The 19673-nt window shown below is 43.7% G+C and overlaps 1 protein-coding gene and 1 long non-coding RNA gene across 2 annotated transcripts in view; both read left to right on the forward strand.

Moving 5' to 3' along the window:
* The first annotated feature begins 262 nt into the window (after positions 1-262).
* LOC143164061 (uncharacterized) lies at positions 263-14504 on the forward strand. Its single transcript, XR_012996019.1, has 3 exons — positions 263-346; positions 8558-8612; positions 14417-14504. It is a non-coding gene; the product is annotated as an uncharacterized LOC143164061 (long non-coding RNA).
* Positions 14505-14588: 84 nt separating this feature from the next.
* The window catches only part of TEAD4 (TEA domain transcription factor 4), a 44860-nt gene continuing 39775 nt past the window's right edge, over positions 14589-19673 (forward strand). Inside the window, exon 1 of the mRNA XM_076346140.1 lies at positions 14589-14671. Within this exon, the coding sequence (XP_076202255.1) occupies positions 14665-14671 (7 nt within the window). The 5' untranslated portion in view covers positions 14589-14664. The remainder of the gene's footprint in view (positions 14672-19673) is intronic.

Below are 19673 nucleotides of genomic sequence, written 5' to 3' on the forward strand. Positions count from 1 at the left end.
CATTGTTCGCGCCGTCCCCGCCGCCGCGGGACCTGGGGAAGGGGGAGCCCCGAGGGCCCACCCCGGCGCCGCCCCGAGGGCAGCCGCGGCTCCCCGGCAACTTTTCTCTTTCTCTCCGACTTGGCGGTGGCGACGCTGAGCGAGAAGCTGGCCCGCCCGCTCCCCCCGTCCAAGCCCCCGCTCCCACCCCTGCGGGCTCGGGGGTGGGGATCGGGCGGGAGCGAGGGGCAGGCGCGCAGTAAGAGCCCTCATCTGCTCTTTTGGCAGAAAGTCCTGGAGCAGCAGGAGGATTTGAAGCCGCTCCCCGCTGCCCCTGCGGAACAACAGCCGCTCTTGCCTCGCTCAGGTCAGGACACGCTATTTCACGATGGCTTTGGCGCGGGGTGAAGGGGCGCGGGTGCCTGCAGGAGAGGGGGTGAGAGGGAGGGTTTGGAGCCGGTCGTGTGCGACAGAGGAGGCACAAGCGTACAAAGGAAGCGATGGGAACATCCTCAATGGAGGCTCCGGCGGCTTCCCCCATCGGGAAGAGGCTGCTGCCGGCGCTGGGACTTCGGGAACTCGGTTGCTTGTCGCATCGGCTGAAAACCGCTAGCGCTTCTAATGGGAAAAAATAGGTTTCTGTACCGTTCGTAGAGATGTTCTTGGGGGGGGCGGAGAGGAGGATCGGTACTTTCTGTAATAAATTTTAATGTGAATTATGGAGGGTGTTTTGGGGAAAAACAAAACAAAACAATCGTAAGCAAACCCATCCGTGAGAAGGCATGTGGGTTGTTACAGGGCATTTACCGAAAGATGAGGGAATACTGCTTTCCCAGATCAGTTATTCTGAAGTTAGAGTTGAGTTTTGGTGGCGTGCCTCTGGAAAGGATTTAAATAAAAAAAACCCCTAACACCAAAAACCAAACGAAAAGCTTCCCCAAGTAATCTCTTATCTTATGTAGATAATTCCCGTTAAACAATTCCTTGCATGGGATGCTAAAGATGGGGCTTTTTTTGTAGAAGGGGGAAGGAGTGTAGCTCAATGTATTTTAAGGACTTCTGTAAAGTACTTTATGGTGAATGGTCATATATAAGTAAAAAGTAAAAAAAAACAAAACAAAACAAAAAAACCCACAACTAATTACCAATTTTTTTTTTGCTTTTGTTTAACCTGAAGTTACACTCATGTTACTTTCCAACCTTAAGAGTTGAGTTCCGTGAATCCTCTACAAATAAACAACGCAAAATACTTTTGAAATGCAGGGGGCCGAGTGGAAGGGAAGGAGATTTGGGGGTTGTTTCGGTTTTTGGGTTTTTTTTCTTGTTTCCCATTACTCTGAACAGATCGGTTTCCCCTAGACTTGATTGCACTGTCTGTGTGCAAAGTGAGCGGAGCATTTGTTCACCTGTCTGTCCATCTGTCTGTGTAAATGTAAGAGGTTTTATTGTTCTTCTCCTACAGAAGGAAGTGGGCAGTAGGACAGGGCATAGAGTAACGGGGAGGAGCGAGAGGAACAGAGCAAGGGGGGAAGCAGGCTGGGTGTATAACAAGTGCTAGGGCCGGGTTGAAGCTGCTGCACTATCTATCACCTGTGTAGCTAAAGCCTTTTGGTCCTGATAGCTTTTTCTCACGACAGAGAAGAGCCTGGATGGTGCCGCAATGAATACGGAGGGGCTTCTTTATTAGTGCTGTTGGATGCTGAGGGACTCTGTGGTTTTCTTTGGAACTTGGCTTGACAGAGCGAAGGGCAGCCAGACAGTGGGTGCAGTCACCTCATGGGGTTTTCCTACATCCCGGTCTGGATGGCTCCCTCAAACTCGAGCGTGGGACAAAGTCTATCATCTCTAAACTGGAGTATCAGCTCATTGTTCGTATCCTCTCAGAGGTGATCTTGGGAGCAATTAGTGTGCATGAGAATGGGTGTTAGGAATTTCTCCACTGTCTTGGTTCCTGCTAAGTCGTTTGGATTTTTTAAATTAATTTTACCGATGGCTTTGAAGTATTTTAGGTTATTATGGTGATAAGTGTTTTAATGTTAGTATTAACTAATGTTCCCACAGAACATCTGTGGGAAAACGGTATGAAAATAGTACTGCCAAGCTCTGAAGAGAAAAAGGGCTCCAATGACACCGGATCTTGCTTGTGGTTTAAAAGAAAATCACAGTTGCTGTTGGTTTTCTTACTCAGGTATTTGTTTCACAGAACTCGTATACAGTAAGTAGAGTTTTGAGAAGGTAGCTGAAAAGTACAGTTTCCGATAGATGCTGCTTGCATCTCTGGAGTGACGTTATACTCATTCACAGCTTTCCTTCCTTAGTATTACGTGTCTTTTTCTGATTGTATGTTTCAGCTCTTGGTTCCGTCACAACATAACTCAAGGGGTGGGTCCACAAAGACTTCAAGCTGGCAGTGCTGTAGACAGGACCTGTCCGCACAGCCTCAAACTGTCCGTTTCCATACTTGTCACACCTCTTTTCCTTTGTCGCTGGCATGGGTATTGGCGCTGCTGTTTACTGACCCGGGCCAGGGGGCTGATCCAGATGAAAAGTAATGCTCTCTTCTAGCAAGTTAGTTTTCAGCCACATCTGTTCTCCAGTCCAGTTAATCATATGGTCACATAAATGCTGGTGTGCCTGGAGAAGGGGGTGCAATGACTAGGGGGTGGCCAGTGGAGGAAGAACGGGGATATTTTCTTAGCAACATTGCCATCTTTTCCCACCTTAAGTAGTTCATTAGACCATATCTACAGTGGCTCCTGTGACAGCGAAATGATTTTCTGTCTTATCTGGCCACGACTGTATCTTAAGAAAGCAAAAACTCAGTGTTACCTCTTTTTAAAGATCTCCTATACTTTCCCTATAGCTCAGATTTGTCCTTTGTTCATTTGCTGGTTTTTTGTTTTTTTTTTTCCCCCCCATAAATGCTATGCAGTGGATCTTCCAGTAATTTTCTTGGGCAACTTTCCTATCGCCCAATGTACTTAAACATCAGAAAAGTTTTCTTACTCTACTGCCACAGTTTTTGCCTTGGTGTGTATTTCTGTGAAATGATTGCTTATTCTCTCTCTCTCTCCGTTTGCACCTTCTAAGTTCTTACAAGCTACTAATGAGACTAAACTTTTAATATTTTTCAGCGTCTATTATTCTAGGCCTAACGATTGTTTTTTATACTCTGCTCTTCACTTTCTTCAATTTATCAGTGTTCCTTTTGCAGAATGAGATCTGATATTCCGTGTGTTGGAGGTGATTTATCTCTCTCTGTTGCCCGGAGTGATAACCGAGCACAGGCAGACAAAAGTTACATTGGTCATTTTGTAGAAGCATTTGCTTTGCAGACAGCGCTCTCATTTGCTCAGCATTCTCACTCTTGCATGGCTTTAGCTCCTGCTTCCGCCAGGGTTTTTTACTTGATTTATCTGTTTTTTTCATTGTTGTTTCTTCAGTTTCTTTGCATTACTTTTTCCACCTAGTCTTATTTGTCCCCCTTGCTTCTCTTGTTTGTTTTTGAGCTGTCTGAATCCCTTTGAGTTGTTTCTGTCCGCTGGTGTTTGTAAACTTCATTCTGTATCACCTGCAAGTTTCATTAACATTCCCTTTATTCAGTCTTAGATCTCTAATTAAGACGTCAAAGAAATCCGGACTGGCAAAGATCCCTGCAGCAACCTAGTAGATGCCCCCTGTGCCTGTTAGTTCCATTGGTATATATCATTACACTTAGTTTTGAAGCCGTTAGTTAATTTTCTAATAATATCAGCAGTATTCTCCAAAGCAATTTGAGGTAATTTTTCAGCTATGATTTCCTTGGAGAGTAGCAAATGCTATTCTAAATCTAAGCTTATTGCATCATGCAGTGTATTCTTTTCATTCCCTAACTTCATGGCAATTCTCTCTCCTTTGAAGAGCAATCAAGTTTTATCAAGATTTACAGTAGTGCATGCTCCTTTCTCTCTCCAACTTCTGCATTATGCCCACCACTATGCTAAATAAATGCCCAACATGGTCCTTCGTAGAGCCTTGTAAAAAGTCAGGAATTTGCATGCGTGGAGCTCATTACAAGATCTGAGACTAGATGATTAGAAAGAGTTCTTTGGGGTTTGGAGGTGGTGTTTTGGGTTCTTGGGGATTTTTTGTTTGGTTTTTTTGGGTGGGTTTTTGTTGCTGTTGTTGTTCCTGCCCCTTGGGTCCTCCTTTTTCTGGAGATGATGCAGTCACTCCCCTTTGTTTTTAAGACCGTATGAATTAGATGTTTTCCTGCTAGGGAGGGGCAGGTTTTCCAGTTCCCGGTGCCACTGGCTGAGTCACTGGCTCTGTTTTTCTGTTCTGTAGTAGGTTTATAATTACCTTGTTCTTACCTTCCTTAGAATATGATTGCCAAAGGGTAGGTGTTTTACTCCGCTGTACTTCTGAGACATGAATGTCAGTGGCTTTCAGAGCATGGATATGAGCCCTCGAAGCATCTGCTTTGCTATTGCCAAAGAGAAGATAAGCATAGTCCTCAAAGTGCCTCCCTTCAAACAGTATGGTAACCATTAATGACAGATGTCCAGGCAAAGTCTAATCTCTCGTAACCAGGACTGCTTTAACTGAAGGAGGAAAAGTCAAGAGAGCACTGACCGTGTGTATACTGAAATGGAAAGGGAGGATTTGCTGATGTGTCTTAAGTTCATCTTACCTGATCATACTTCTCCATAGCAGGTCCTTTAAATAAAGCTCCCTGATACCAGACTAGCAGGATTTAGAGAGGTTCTCTTAGTTGAAAATCTTGTCAGCTCAGGGAAAAAAAGAGAGAGGTGTAAAAGAGAGGTTTGCATAAGAAGATTTTCTCCAAGTACACTCACTGCTCTTTGATTTATCTTTCTAAAAATAAATAAATAAAATCCTATTTATTTCCCCGCCCCCGTTTGTTTTTGAAGGATCTACGTGAACAGAAGAAAGTAACTGTCCAGGGGAAACAATGTAAATCACTGTTTCTATCCACCCAGTAAGCTAACTGAAAAATAGAGAAGCAGCATTTTTTTTCCACTGTTTTTGGTCACAGGTTTTATTTGTAAGAACATGTTTTAAAAACTGGAGTCAAGTCTGTGGTTGGCTGTGTCCCTTTAAGAATCTAATTTTGCTTGGCTAGCTGCCCTTGTTCTCCTGTAGATTAATCCAGCAGAAGGTATATAACCTGTTGACCTTCCTGGCGAGAAGGGTCTGGAAGGGCAAAGAGATAAATCGGAAGGTTTGTGCTTTCCTGTAATATCTGGGGGCAAGTTTAACCTGTGTTGTTCAGTTTTTGTCATTTCTTTTTTCTCCTTTTTTGCTTAGTGATTCCCGCTTGAGGGTTGGGGTTGTACTCACAGGTTCTCATGATTTTCACTTGCTTTCTGTGAAATCCCTGTATGTTCAGTGGTTTGGAAATGACAGTGTGTTTACGCCACAGTTGAGAGGGGAGAGTTCTGAGCTCAAAATTACACTAGTCCGAGTTGGGGACGGCTCTACTGTCTCTTGTATCGAACTGGTAGAAGAACTAGAATCCGGTTAAAATGGCTGGCACCTGTCTGCTAGGAAATTTCAGACTCTTTTACAAAAAAACAAACCTGGCGGACTTCCCTCAGTGTCAGCCCTCAGGAAGTGATCATCTTAGCTGTAAGCAGTGAATGTTCACCTGCTGCATGTTCCAGGTGGAGTGTATACTCCAAAACTGAGCTGGGGTGGTTTCTGAGTACCCCAAGAGAGTGCAGCTTGGTTGGTAGCCATGAGTAGGGTTCATTTATGTGATGCAGATGTTTCATGGTTGTTCTTTACTTTACTTAGGCGTTGGTTTATCAAAAGTATCAAATAGCTTTAAGCTCCTGTCTAACTACTCCTAAAATCAAGGCACGTGCTTAATTGGTTGACTGAATTGAGGTCCCATTTTATATACCTGTTCTGCTGCTTTGTGGTTTGCTTTTGTCTTGAGGTTTTAGTAAAAGGCTTAGCCCTGGCCGGACAGGTTGTGGCCACAACACAACACAGACTACCTGCAAGCACTGCAGATGCGGCAATCTGACCACGTTCGTGGGTTGTGTGGTCAGTGCTTCTGCCTATTCTGTTGTAAGACTCTTAGCCCAGGTTCAGCTATTTCTTTTCTTGGAGACTGGCTATAGTTTTGGAGCTAAATGTTTTCACTGCTTTGGATGAGATTTGCAAACGTCTGTCTCCTGTCTGAGTTCATATGAAATTCTGCCATTAGTGCCATGGGAAGCTAAGTATGTCACAGTTGTGAGGTTCTTTTGGGACATCTACCCTTGAGTCCTAGACAAGAGGTTGTGAGATGTCATGAACAGGAGGCAGGATTAGGAAATAAGAATTTGATTTGGATATCATAAAGTAGGCATTATGAGTCTCTCAATTTCGTGGTACTTGTCAGGAAAGACTCAAAAGACGCACGATTTCCAGACAGTGTTAATCATGACCCCCTCTGAAGTTATACCACTTGCAATTGCAAATCACTTTTAAAGTTCATCTTTTCTTGTCTTGAAATTCTTGTCTGGATTTTGCCTCCAGTCTGATTTTGTCATTGGGTGGTTCACTTAGGTCTTTGTGCTATAGTTTTTTCCATAGGTAAAATGGGGGCTTTTGAGTCTGATGGAGAGATTTTCAGGATAACTAACTTTCAGTGGGTTTAGGAGCAAGGCCTTTTTAGGTTGCTATTAAAGGTTCCCTATTCCTTAATAATTAAGTGAATAATACTCTTTGGGAAAAAGCTAAGCATGATTTATTTCTGTCTCTAGCTTGGTTTGGTAGGACCCACGCAATTTTTATCAGTGAACGTTGAAGGGACAGTTGTGATAAACGTGTTAGCTAACACTATTGGTGATTCTGCAATAGAAAAGGGACATGATTATTTGACTTCCTCCTGGTTTATTGCTTTCTAACCAGCTCCGTGCTTGTCGGGAGAATGACTCCTGCTGACCACTGCTGCTAGCACGAGGCTGGCTAACCATTTTCACCCTGCCACAACCTTCATCTGTTTGGGAAGCTGTGAAACACATGCCACATGTCTTGGAAAGTCAGGGAGAATGGGAGCTCTGGGAACAGTTCCCGCATGGGAGATAACGGTGACTCCCCAGGAATTGCACTGTTCCTTTGAGGGCTGGGGCCAGCCCAGTGTGTGGCTCAATCCCAGGGCAACCTGGCAGTGTCAATCTCTGCTGCCCTTGCTGGCTCATTTTTCTCTCCCAGCTGAGATGTAAATCACACAGTAGTCATTTTGTCAGTCCAAGGCTGGTGGCCTTGTGATGTAGCCCGTATGTGGGAGCTGTGCGCGAGTTGCCTGTGGCTCAGTATCGATCCCCAAGTTGGCCACCCCTAGACTAGTGGGAGCAGAACTAGCCTTTGGGTTTTGTTGTTGTTGGGTTGTGTATTTTTTTTTCTCCCCTCCTTAGGGCAGCAAAGCTCTGTGTTCTGTTTCCTTTATCACGAATGGAACTGACTGGATGGTGTGCAAGGCCACACACAGCCTTATCTCATCACATCCTGTTTGACTGCATTATCCAGGGCTGCACTGATAGAAGTTCTCCTCTGTCCTTGTTTTGATTTATATCACTGTGCTGGACACTACATCCTCTCTCTGCTTCAGCCAGAGCTCAGCTACTGCAATAATTAAAGAGCGTTGTTTTGCTTTGCTCAGGAAGTCAGGTGCCTTTTGAACAGCAGCTGCTGCAGGCAGTTTCAGTGTAGCAAGCAAACCAAGCTTGATTTTATGTTAGGCAGTGTGATAAGCATTCAGCTGGAGCCCAAGCTTATGTTGGATGTGATCTGAAGCTAGTAGTGCTTGTTCCTTTGTAAACCAGTCTTATTCAGTGGTGAGACGGAGACAAAAATCTCACAATGCAGCCTGTAGATGTAATGAATATATTACCTTGTCCAATACACAGAGGGAAACCTCAGTTCTCCTTTCTTCCTTGCCTGGCGCTGCTGCCTGTTAAGAGTTTTTGCTTCGCCTACAGCACGTAACACTTACCTTAACTGGTTTTATTGATAGGATTAGGCAGCATTACTCTGGTGTCCTGGGTGGATAGAGATATTCACAGGGAACAGCCAGCATTGCTCAGGGATTGTAGGAGGCCCAGGGCAAAAGGTGAGATCGTAGCCAGTCTCACCACTTGGCTAAGTTGTTATGGAGTGTTTGAGCGGAGCCCCCTCAAAAGGCTCAGTAACTGCACCCGCCCATCTCCACTGTTGCTGGATCTTCTGCCAAAACGGAGCGGCTCTGGCTCCAGGCTGATTTAATGACTGGAGTGCAGCTCCTGAAGAGCCTGAGCGACTGGCTGCTGGCTGGTGCTGCCAAAGTGCTGTTACCTTCCTAGATACAGTTCAGTGCTAGTTGGTCTTGCTACAGTTGCATCTTTATTTTGCTCTGTAGAGACCATGTAAACATGTTCATGGTTTCTGTCCTCTTTTGCCTGCAAGCTTTAACAGACCTTAGTTATTGTTGAACAGCTGCTTTCCCACCTTTTCCCTTTTCAGAACGTTTTTTTTCCCTGCAGTCTTTGAGTTGCACCCCCTTGGAGCTACTCATCTACTGATTGCACTCATTCTTCTCTTTCAGAGGAACTGAGCTATTGTTGTAGTGTCCCGTAGAATTTCCCAGCCTTCTTCCTCTGGTAAGTTTGAATGCTATCTTCCATCGTACCTCGCACAATAGATTTCATAGTATTACAAACTGTTGCTTTCCTAAACCCAAATCTTGTATGACTGCATTGTGTAAGCTCATTTGTTAGCGTGTTCTGGATGGAAGTAACTGACTGGTTGTTGCTGTTTCCAGGTTTTCTTATTATTATAAACTACTCTAAAGTTATAGTTTGAGCAGCAGGACATCTTCTTTTCTGGCTGAACTCATTCTTTTTTGAAATTCTCTGACTGCTGATCAGATACGAAAATGTTGTGCTTCAGATCCTCTATAGTAGCAGTATTTGGCTCATGTTACTACGGTAGTGAGTAGCGGAATTGTTTGGTTTTGTTTGCATTGCAATGACATCAAGGAATACCTGTAATGGGAAGCAGTCCCTGCCCCCACAGCTTGCAGTTCCATTACATGAGACCAAGGATGAAGGGACGTCCTTGGTGAAGTGAAGTGACTTGCCTCAGAGTGCAGCCAGCTCAGAAGCAGGAGTGGAACCGCACTGTCAGACTCCATACGGCTGCGCTGGCGAGTGTTCCTGCCTGGGAGGAGTGAGTGAATAGGGATGTCTCTGGTTAGCGTGTTGTGCTTGATACCAGTTCCAGGAGGGAAAGGGGGTGGCCATGGAGTGGGGGGAGTCTTTTGGACAGAGCAGCTCTAAGAAAACTGAACAACTGGAGACAGCTGGCTGCAATTTTTCAGATCCTCAGGAAAGTATGATTTTGTGTTGAGCAGCTGCCACAAACACTTAAGAGGGAGCTGTTACCAACAGTAATGACTGAGGGATTGATATTAGAAAGCAGATGTGTCAGACTACGGAGTCTGTTAAAGATGTGCTCTCTGTCAATGAGACCTCGCTGAAGGGCCCTTGGCAGCTGTCTAGCCCTGCAGGATCTCTGAATCTCAATGAGCCACCATGTGTGAAAGGAAAGAGAGTTAGTGTTGAAATTACCAGCATCAGAACAATTAAAACAAAGCTGCTGGAGCTGAAAGATTTTTGTGCTTTCTCCATGGTTTTGCTTTCCTCTGACCCAAAAGCCTGCCTTTGTGAGTGACTCTTTAAGAGATGGGCCATGGCAGAAAGAACAGGGACCAAGAGTGAATAAGAAACAGTATTTGGACAGAGGGAAAACATAACAAGGAAGTAGAGATACTGTGGTGAGGAGGTGGGGGTGCTGTGAGGGGCTTGTGTCTTTGATCCTGGGAGAGAATCCATGACTAGACCCCACAAAGAAAGGTAGTTAATCATCCCTCAGTGAAATAAGAGTGGGATCAGAATAAGAACAACTATAAGGTACAATACCAGAAATACGAGAGCCAAGAGGAGGAGTGTAAGTTCAAACTGAGGGAATCTGAAGAGAACAAACACCAGGCCTGGGACCTCTGGCAAAACTTCCTGTTACAAGAATGGGACAACATCCTCCGACTCCTCTGATCCTAAGAACTGTGCCTGGCGAGGAGATTCAGATGGGGGAGGAATTGTCTGAGCATGCCTAGAAACTGGGATGTCTGTTTAGCGATTTCAGAATCAAATTCCCTCCACATCAGAAGAAAGCTTTGTGATTACAAGCTCTTCCATAAGCAGAACTTGTAAACTATTTTTTTTTTTTAAGTACTAAAATATTTAGTGGTATTAGAACACTCAGTAACACAAATCACCATTAAAGTTACCAAGCTGTATGTGTATAGTTACTATTGATTGAATGGGAAAACAGAAGCAAACTGAAAGCTAAATGCTGAAGCATTTGTATTTTGTTAAAGTAGTTACTAATGAATATTATTCAAACCTTTCTTATAAATAACACATTCAACATTAGCATGTTTCTGAAAAATGCTCTATTTTTGAACAGATTGCTTTTTCAATGGGAAGTGATTCCACTGACAGTTTTTCAACTTGCCATACTAATAAAGCCATTTACCATAGAGTTTAGCCCCCAGCTTCTCTACAGCTTGCTTTTCTTGGTTTAATAAGTGGCCACTTTGGCCATCACTGAGTTCATAGTTCAGATCAACAGTGCAGGAAACGGAAGGCCTGAAGTCTTCAGCCAAAGAAGAGACCCATAGACAGACAGCACCTGACCAGGACTCCCTGTGTTAGTGTTTATTGCCTCTGAGCACAGAGTATTGCCTGGGATTGCACATGGAGCTTACTATTTAAGCAATATTATTTAAGAAAACTTTGCAGGCCCTTTAAGCCCTTGGCATCTTACTGAACTGGAGGCAGAATTACAAGGATTTTCATTGTCATTTCAGTCTATGAAATTTCTTTGGAAGTTATCAAAAAGAAGGCCAATTTGTGTTAGTGTCTGGGTGATTACTGAGGTTTCAGCTGGAGGTGGCTAAACATCCTTGATTTTATAGTCAGTACAATTCCACTTTTCTCACCATCCATCAGGAATAGCTTTAGTGCCAAGAAGGGAAAGCAGAATCAGGCCCCAGGGTGTAGAAAAGTTGGGATTGGCCACAATAGCACATTTCAGCGCCTGCTGACCTAGCTGTAGCTTGGGATAGGACTAACATTGCTGGTCAAGGCACAAAAAGTAAGAAGCATTTAAAAAATAAAAGTATCTAGTCACTTCAAGATCTATGTAATTTCTTCTCTCATTGCTCTTATGTTCCACATGTCCCTTGATTTAGACTAATGTGAGATAAGGCTCACATATTCTGTCTCTTGTTTTGCGGACTTTCCTGAATATACAAGTGACTTCTGCAGAAGTTGGCACAACTTTCTTTCGTGTTTGGAGAAGAGAGTCTTGGGAGTTGACACTGAACTGAATACAGCATATGTTTTCTCCTCCACTTATTCTGGACCTTGGATCAGAAAGGACCCAGAGTTTCCTTTGTCACCAAAGGCGCTTGGCACAGATGTGAATGAAGCCTTGTAAAACCTGAAATGATCAGGCAACAACTCCTAGGGTTTGGATGCCGGGGGGGGGGGGGGGGGGGGGGGGGGGGGGAAGTTATGCTTCAGATATAGTTGCTTAGTTTCCAACGTAAGTGTGCCATCCTGAAATCATCTGCTAGGTATCCATCCGTGTCTGCATGGACATTAAGGAGATGAAAATAACTGGATTCAAAGTAGTGCTTTTTATGGTTATGATGGCCATACATTCCCTAGGAGATTACTTTGTCTACTTGTATGCATTGCTAGGGGATTTGGCTTGAGAGCAGAGGTTGTAGCTTCCAGTGACCATGGCTTTTGGGATTCATACAGGTGAGCAGTTAGAGTATGATTTCAGTTGGTGTGGAGCCTGCTGACTGTCATGAGACTTGCAGCTCCAAATGCAGGTGGTACTATGAATACGCTTGCTGTCACACCTTAGGCTTCTTTCTGAGCCCCTCCATTTCTCAGTCTGTCAGCCTAAGTTAAAACTAGTCTGTGCCTTGTGTTTGTGGAGATTTTAATGCGCATTAAATGCGGAGGGTCTTGACAGCCTCCAGGGACTAGGGATGCTTGGGGAAATATCAAAAGAAGAACAGTTGGAACAGATAGCTTTCCACAAAAGGGACTCTGACAGAGAAACAGAAGCTTACTCCTCTATGCTGATTCCCCAGCAGGACAATCTCTTGAATGCCCGTGTAATTTTTTATTGAGCATCTGCCAGTGAAAGGGGGTGTATTGGTGATAGATGCTTGGTGAGGGAAGCAATTGTTACTGTTCATTTCAGGATCCCTTAAAAGTCGCATTGCCTGCTTTGGTGCCATTCACAGTGTTCTTGGGATGTCTGTCCCAGTGGTAAAGGCCAAGTGTGAGTTCCCCTTTCTGCCCCCTTCACGTCCCATTTTTTTTATTTCTTCCCATGTTCATTAGAGCTCTGAAAATGTATAGCATGGGTCAAGAGGATTCAAATAATCTAATGTAGGGGCTGGAATGGATGGATGGACAGTGGTAGGCCCTTCCAGTGGTTCATATGTTCCAAACATCCTCACAGGAAATAAGTCGTATACTGGGTTTTCTAAATGTCCATGTGAACCACTTGTTAAAATGCTGCACCGTGATGTAAGAAGTATACTGTGTCTAGAAATTATTCAAATGCCCAGTATTATCTCCTTTGTTTCCTGAGCTTTTGGTGGGTTATGGAGATGTAAAATACGTATCTGCTGCTGTCTAAAGTCATTAAGGAGCAGTGAAACCTTCTGAGAGCCAGTGTTGTCAACTCTTTTTACAACTTCAGCTTTTGAAATGATAAAATTCTTAAGAATTTCAGCTTTTATTAAAAAAAAATTAATAAAAAATCTAGTCATTATGGTCTTTCATTTTGTAAACATGAAATCCAAAGAGGTAAGAAACCAAAGAGACTTAAAAAGGAGTGTATGATGTAATGCTTTTTTAAGTTGATGTCAGAAAAGTTTCTGGAGCCGTGAGCCCTGAATTTTTGAACTTCTGAAGTTGAGTGAATGTACCTGCTTTGCCTGTTTACCAAATAGGGCATGGCATAACTGCACAAATTTAGTTCTAGCTAGTGTTTGACATAGACCATGCCCAAATTTCTCCTCTGTCCTCCTTTACATTGTCACTGTGATATTTCTGAGCTAGTCTGACTTGGTGTGTCAGAGCTCTCTCCTTACTCTCTTGTTCAGTATGGGTTTGATGATTCTGTTGCTCTTGCAAAAAAAAGTCTTATTCTGATTTTCTTGCTACCCAGCTCAATGTGGTGATACGCAGGGAAGTTTTGAACTCTCTCATTTAACTGGATTCTCATATGGTGGCTTGTGAACATTCTTTGTAGCTCAGATAATGAAACTATTAAAAATGTAAACGAACAACTTTGGTATTAAGGCAGGGGAATGATCTGTGTCTTTAAAAGCCATTTGTCTTATATGGTTGACTGGAAGTGCCTGTATGGTCTGAAGTTGCTTTCTCAATGAGTGTTTTAGCAGCTCCACTCAATGACTTCAGCCTCTACTGTAGGCGTTTATAAGTAGACTATAATTTATTGTAGTTTTCAAGAGCTAGCAGCTGTCTGCTTAGGTTCAATGAGAAACCAGTTTCTGTTCCTGCCCAGTGGCAAATCTAATAGCCTGAGACTGGTAAAGGATGAGGGGGCAGAGAGGCACAGAGAACTGAAGGAATTTGACCAAGGTCGTTTTGAAGATGAGCAGTAGAAACAGGCTAAGCGCCTAGGATTCTTGACCTGCAACCTAGTGCCTTTATCCTTTTACTCATGGTGCCTTCTGCTCCTGCCAGGATGTAGTGCTGAGATTTGGGAGACATTGCGTTAAACTGTCTGTCTCCAGGAATTGCTTTTTAGAAGTGCAGCTGATCCTTGAGAAGAAGAAATGTCAGTGTTAAAAATGATACCGATTACTAACTCTGATCCAGTGAAACAGTATCTGAGAAAATTTCAGCCCCAGTGCTCAGTGATGACTAGATAATTCATCACTGCTTTATTTTGTATAGTCTTTCCCACAGACTGAATCCCTGTTTGCGTGCTTCAGAAAGTTAAATAACAGTTACACAGATAATGACAGCAGAGGGAGAAGGAAATGAGGAGACAAAAGACATAGGCAAGAAGACACTGTGTTTGAGAAGAATTGGGAAGTGATAGAGAGTTAATAAGCCAAAGAGATATGGAAGCAGGCTGTTGCATCAGAAGGATTTGTAGAAAAAATTTTCATCTCAACATTAATAGAAATCAAGCACGTGGTTGAGTTACCATTTAAGGTAAACTTGTAGTAAAACCCCTCCTCACTGAGGTTTTTTAATTTTTTTTTTCTTTAGTATCTCCTCATTTTCCTAGAGAGAAGGATCTCTAACTGACAGATGGGATGTGTTTGTCATCACAGGATCTGAGTCTGCTTCTCCACGTGGCACCTTGGAGTTTCTAGCTGGCACCATTACCTCCAACGAGTGGAGTTCTCCCACCTCCCCTGAGGGGAGCAACGACTCAGGGGGCAGCGAGGCCTTGGACAAACCCATTGACAATGACGCTGAGGGTGTGTGGAGTCCGGACATTGAGCAGAGCTTCCAGGAAGCGCTAGCCATCTACCCACCATGTGGACGGCGGAAGATTATCTTGTCAGACGAAGGCAAGATGTACGGTAAGGAGAAAGAAAGGGCACATCACAAATCTCCAGGCAGCCTGCCCTGTGCAGGCCACTTGCCTTGCATGAAATGATGTTCTGAATGAACTCTTCTTTCAGGTGATCCCAAGTTGATGCAGTTGGTCGCTTCAAGTTGTATTTAGGAAAATCAGTGAAGATTTTAACATTCCATGCACACAGATCAGAAAGAATTAGAGATGTCTTTTTCAGGGGAGTATCAATAAGGTAGATCCCAGAGCTGGGCATGCTACTGAACTTACCTTTGGATACATATCATATAATGGCTTCATGGTGTGACTAAGTCTGTCTTTTATGGTATCTCTCACTGCTGTCTCCAACATTCTTGTTATCCTAACAGGTAAAGGTCTGGGTCTCTGGTGCTAAAGGGCAGAAGTTCAGCCCCTGAACACCTGAATAGCTCTGCTGGTGGTGTGCAAACACCTACAGTTTGTTAACTAGCTAAGCTTTTGAGATCTTAAGAAGGGCAGAAAACAGACATCTCTGGCTGCTCCCTTTCATTGTAGGTTGCCTTTTTATAGCTCTGGCATGAATGTCTTTCACCTGTGGGTTCTTCTCAGCTAGCTAGCTAGATACCCAGCCCTGAATGCAGAAAAGTGCTGGCTTGCAGCTGCAGCAGAAGTCAACTTTTTAGGTGGTAGACATGATTTTGAACTGGATTTTTGATCTATTCCACAGTAAAATTTTGATTTTGATTTTGTCCACAAAAAAGCTGGTCTGGGCTGGATTCTCTAAGTCAGTATTGGAAGAAGCCATCTGGTAACTCGGTGACTAAAAAGTAAAGCAAAGGCTGAGAATGCACAACATTTGGTTAAAAGTCCCAAGGTGTTAAAACTGTTTCTCAAAGCACTAGCAAGGATCTTATGGAAGGCAACCCTCTTCCTACCCAGTCAATGCTTGCTTTTTTTCCTTTACATTGGAATCTGTGTGTCTTTGCAGGCCCCATCATGGGAGCACCATGCCCTGAAGCATCACATGGAGTACTTCACAAGTCATTCTGCAGGTTTCTGTCCACCCATCGGGCCATTGTTCCCTGAGCTAGGGAATGGATTGCTCTCACTATGGGGGCATGGGTGGTGTCTTGTTTACACAGCCTTATCTCCAGTGGATGGTTTTACTGGGTACATACATCATTGTATCTGTATAGAGCAATATCTGGAGTAAGGCTGATCACCCTGAGGCTCAGCAAGTGTCAATATTCTGATGTAGACATCAATTCCTGCTCTATGCTGGCACAAACATTTTTGTGGTTGTGCTATGGAACTGACCAGGGAACTGATCCAGCTTAAAACTAACACAGCCAGAAAGTGGAAAAAAGTGAAGTTTAATTTGGATATGTCCCCTGATTTGTTTCACTGCACAGCTGCTTGTGCTGGTACTTAGAGAAGGGATGATGAGAGTGGGAATGAGCAGCCATGGTTGAGGTGAGGGTAGGACTGCTTCTTACAGAAGCAATGCTTGCTTAAAATGTTATTCAAACTAAAATATTACTTGAAAATCTTCCCCATGGTTATTAAGCATAGATTAGCGGCATGCTCCTTGCCCCTGTAAGTCTGCACTAGTTTCCATGACAAGTGACTTTAAAATTACTGGTGAAAAATTACAGTTGTGTTTTAAGACTGTCTTCATTTACTAATCATTCTGCATAGTCCCTGAAATACTTCAGCTTTGGAGTGAACGTGTCAGAGCAGAGAGCAAAATGGACCAGAAAAGAAAGAAGAGTGAGAGCAAAAGTAAAAATGAAGTAGAATGTACTACAGAAACCACCGAGACTTAGCTGGGGCCTGACCTAGCATGGACTGGTGTTTAGTGGAAAGTCTCTAGTTAACTACACTGGTGAGCTGCAGAAGGTAAATAACCCACTTGCAGGGTGAAAAGTTTAGGCTAGGCTCTGGGAGAAGAAATGAAATCCCTCCCCCACTACTCCAAATGGGACAGTGTCCCTGCTTGCCTTCAGTGCACCTGTTCCCAGCGTGGATGGTTGGTTCGATGTGCTCCTGACAGAGGCCGAGGCACTGATTTATGCCCTCCTTTGCTTACTAGTCTCCAGGATCCATGCCAAGGAAGCAGGGCCCAGCCTGGGATCTATAGAAAGATATGACCGGGCAGGGAGAATAAATATAGTCCCTGATTTCATCTTCACCGCTTATGAGCCAGCTCATGGAACAGGACAAGCTATATGTGGAGCCGGCCCTGCCTCCAAGAGCCGGTTGTTTAGCTGTCCCGTGACCGACTTGCATAGAACTCATTGAACCAAGGGGCGAGGTGTTACAGAGAACTGCATATGCCCCTTCCCCTGACAAAAGGGGAACTATTTCACTGTTTCCCACTGAGGAGTGGCTTGTGTGGTCCTACTCTTTTGGGCATGATGTTCCAGGTCCCAGGATCTCTTCTATGTGCAATTTATGTACTTCTCTCCTGTTGTGAGGCAACCTGTTATCAGTTTAAAGTTAGTAGCTTTTACCAGCAAACATGTTGAATGAGCTGAAGTGAACCAAGCTAATATGAAGAACTTGCACTGTTTTGTTTGAATACATTTAAAATTGCACAGAAAGGTGTGTTTCAGCCTATACACAGGCCTCGTGCTCGTGTTCCCTAGCCTCTTCCAAGCCGGTTTGCTGCTTACAGCCCTTTAGCTCCGTCCACTGCTGATTGCTGAGTGGACATGATCCCTACGTCACCTGGAAGTCAGCCAGGTTCTTCTCTGTACATTGACGATCTGTGTCTTGATGCCTTTGCTGCCGCCTTTTCTTTCATTATCTTTTGCCCTCCTAGACATGCTCCATTACTGGAGGCAGCATCCCAACTGAATAAGCTCATACCACAGCGCTGCTCCGGGTACAAGCCTTCACTGTCCTCTCCAGCAGTCTCTGCTTACCACCTGCTTAAGGCACAAAAAGCTGTCTTGTTTGATATGGGATGCTATCTTTTCTCCTAGTCATTGTGTTGACATTAGAAGCAGCGAGTCCAGGGCACCGTTAACTTACTGATCTGGTGCCTTCTGGTACCACTAAGGTCCCGCAGGATAATTTTTATAAGTGTTGCCTTTGGGGGTACCATATTACAAATCTGGCTCTTACATTTTCCAACTATGTTCTTCCATGGGAGAAATAATATCTGTAGCATTTGTACCAAATAAGCAATCCTAGAATTCTGTGTTAGAGTCACTGTCTCCTGGCATCTTCAGTACTGGTCTAGAGAAAGAAGAGGGGGAAAAAGCTTAGTACCTTTATGTGATTTGCATGGAGATGCTAATTAAAGCAGGTCTCCCAACACTACTGAGGACAGAGAAATAAAAAATAGTAACTAGCAAAGTGGTATTTGTTTTGACAAGACACTGCTGGGGCCTTGATTTACAAGTGAGGAAGTAAGAGTTTGGAAGAACTGAGCTACTGCCTTAGCTGTCCAGTGTTCCCTTCCACTGCACAAATATCTGGCTTGGAGCACCTTTTTGTAAGAGGAGCTAGAATTGGTGGCTGCTTATTAGATTGCTGTTCTGTAGGAGGTAGTAGTTTAGCAGCTGGTTTACAAACAGCTCAGCCATTTCTGTGCTGAGCAGGGTGGGGAAAGCAGCTGGGGGCAGTCATCTATCTCCTAGGCTGGTACCATCTGTTTGTGAGTCAAAGGCCTGGTATGGCTGATAGGAAATACTTAAAGATGTCCAAAGCTCAGAGGCTGAGTGATAGAAGGATAGTTAACCATGTTACTAGTTAAAACCTGGAGCAGGCACTGAACTGCAAAGACTTGAGCTTGCAAAGTGAATTAAGCTGACATAAAAGGTCAGTCTGATGCTGAAAACTACCATGTCACAGGTGGTCCATCCCACCCCTGTTCTGAAACGACCAGGTAAATTTGCAGGATATTGCCTTCATCTCAAAGGGATATGTTATCAGTTAATGTTTTCCCCAACCTCAGAAAGTCACTAAAAGTAAAACTCAAAAGCAAACAAATAAACCTGAAGAAGCACAAAACATACACTGCCTGTCCCAGTTCATAAACACTACTTCTCCTTGAGGGAAGGGAGAAGCATGGCAGCTATTACAAATATGAAAACCTTCAAGGTGTTAGTCTTCAAATGCTTTCTTCTGTATCTAGTTTAGCATCTCACCTGATGATGTTTCAGTCGAAGCAGTTGGAACATGCTGGGAATGTGCTTAGTTGACACTGAACTGGCTGGCCCAGATAATTTGAAAATTTGGATTTCAGCTGTGATATCCCTCAGAGAAATACTTCTGCAGTTCCTATCCCTTCCGTTATTGTGACCTAGTGAACCGTAGAATGGCCCTTTATCCCACAGTTTTGGTAACAAAATTGAATCTCCCATTTTAAACACTAGAAGACAGACAAAACTTAGATTCGTGGACAGTCGGTCAGGATGCAGACTTTTCCCTCCTCTCCTTTTCCTGGTGGTAGGTGTGATGTTTTTGGAGTTGCTCGATAACAAGGTTTTGTTTCACTGAGTCAGCTTTCAACTTCACTTTTGTGTGGCTCTAGTTCTTTGTTGTTGACTAGATAAAGCCAGATTTCTGGAGACCTTTGCAGCAGGTTAAACTTCTGATGGAGTTTGTCAATTTTTCCTTCCATCTCCTTCGTAAGCTGAGTTTAGGGTTCTTCATGTTAAACTGTATGTCAGTTCAACTGGTGTTTTCTCCATGCAAACATAAAAAGAAATATTTTTCCATGAGTTCCAAGCATTTCCTGAAAATTGAGGAATTTACCACTTTTGAAATGCCAACCAACCAGGAGACTGCTTGCTGTTGCAGTTAATAGAGTTAATAGTACTGGCTGTGGCATCTTTTCTTAACATACTTAGTACTGAACAGAAATATATTAGCAGTTTTATTGTGTATTACATGCTATGAAAATTATTGTGACTACTTTTTTGGGGGCCTTATTCTGTTGTTTCAACAAAGGGCACATACTTTTTCCTGTCCCTTTTGATTTTTAGCAGCTTTGTAGTCCCATTTTTATCTGTCAGGCT

This window comes from Aptenodytes patagonicus, chromosome 1, assembly GCF_965638725.1.
Source record: "Aptenodytes patagonicus chromosome 1, bAptPat1.pri.cur, whole genome shotgun sequence".
NCBI lineage: Eukaryota > Metazoa > Chordata > Aves > Sphenisciformes > Spheniscidae > Aptenodytes > Aptenodytes patagonicus.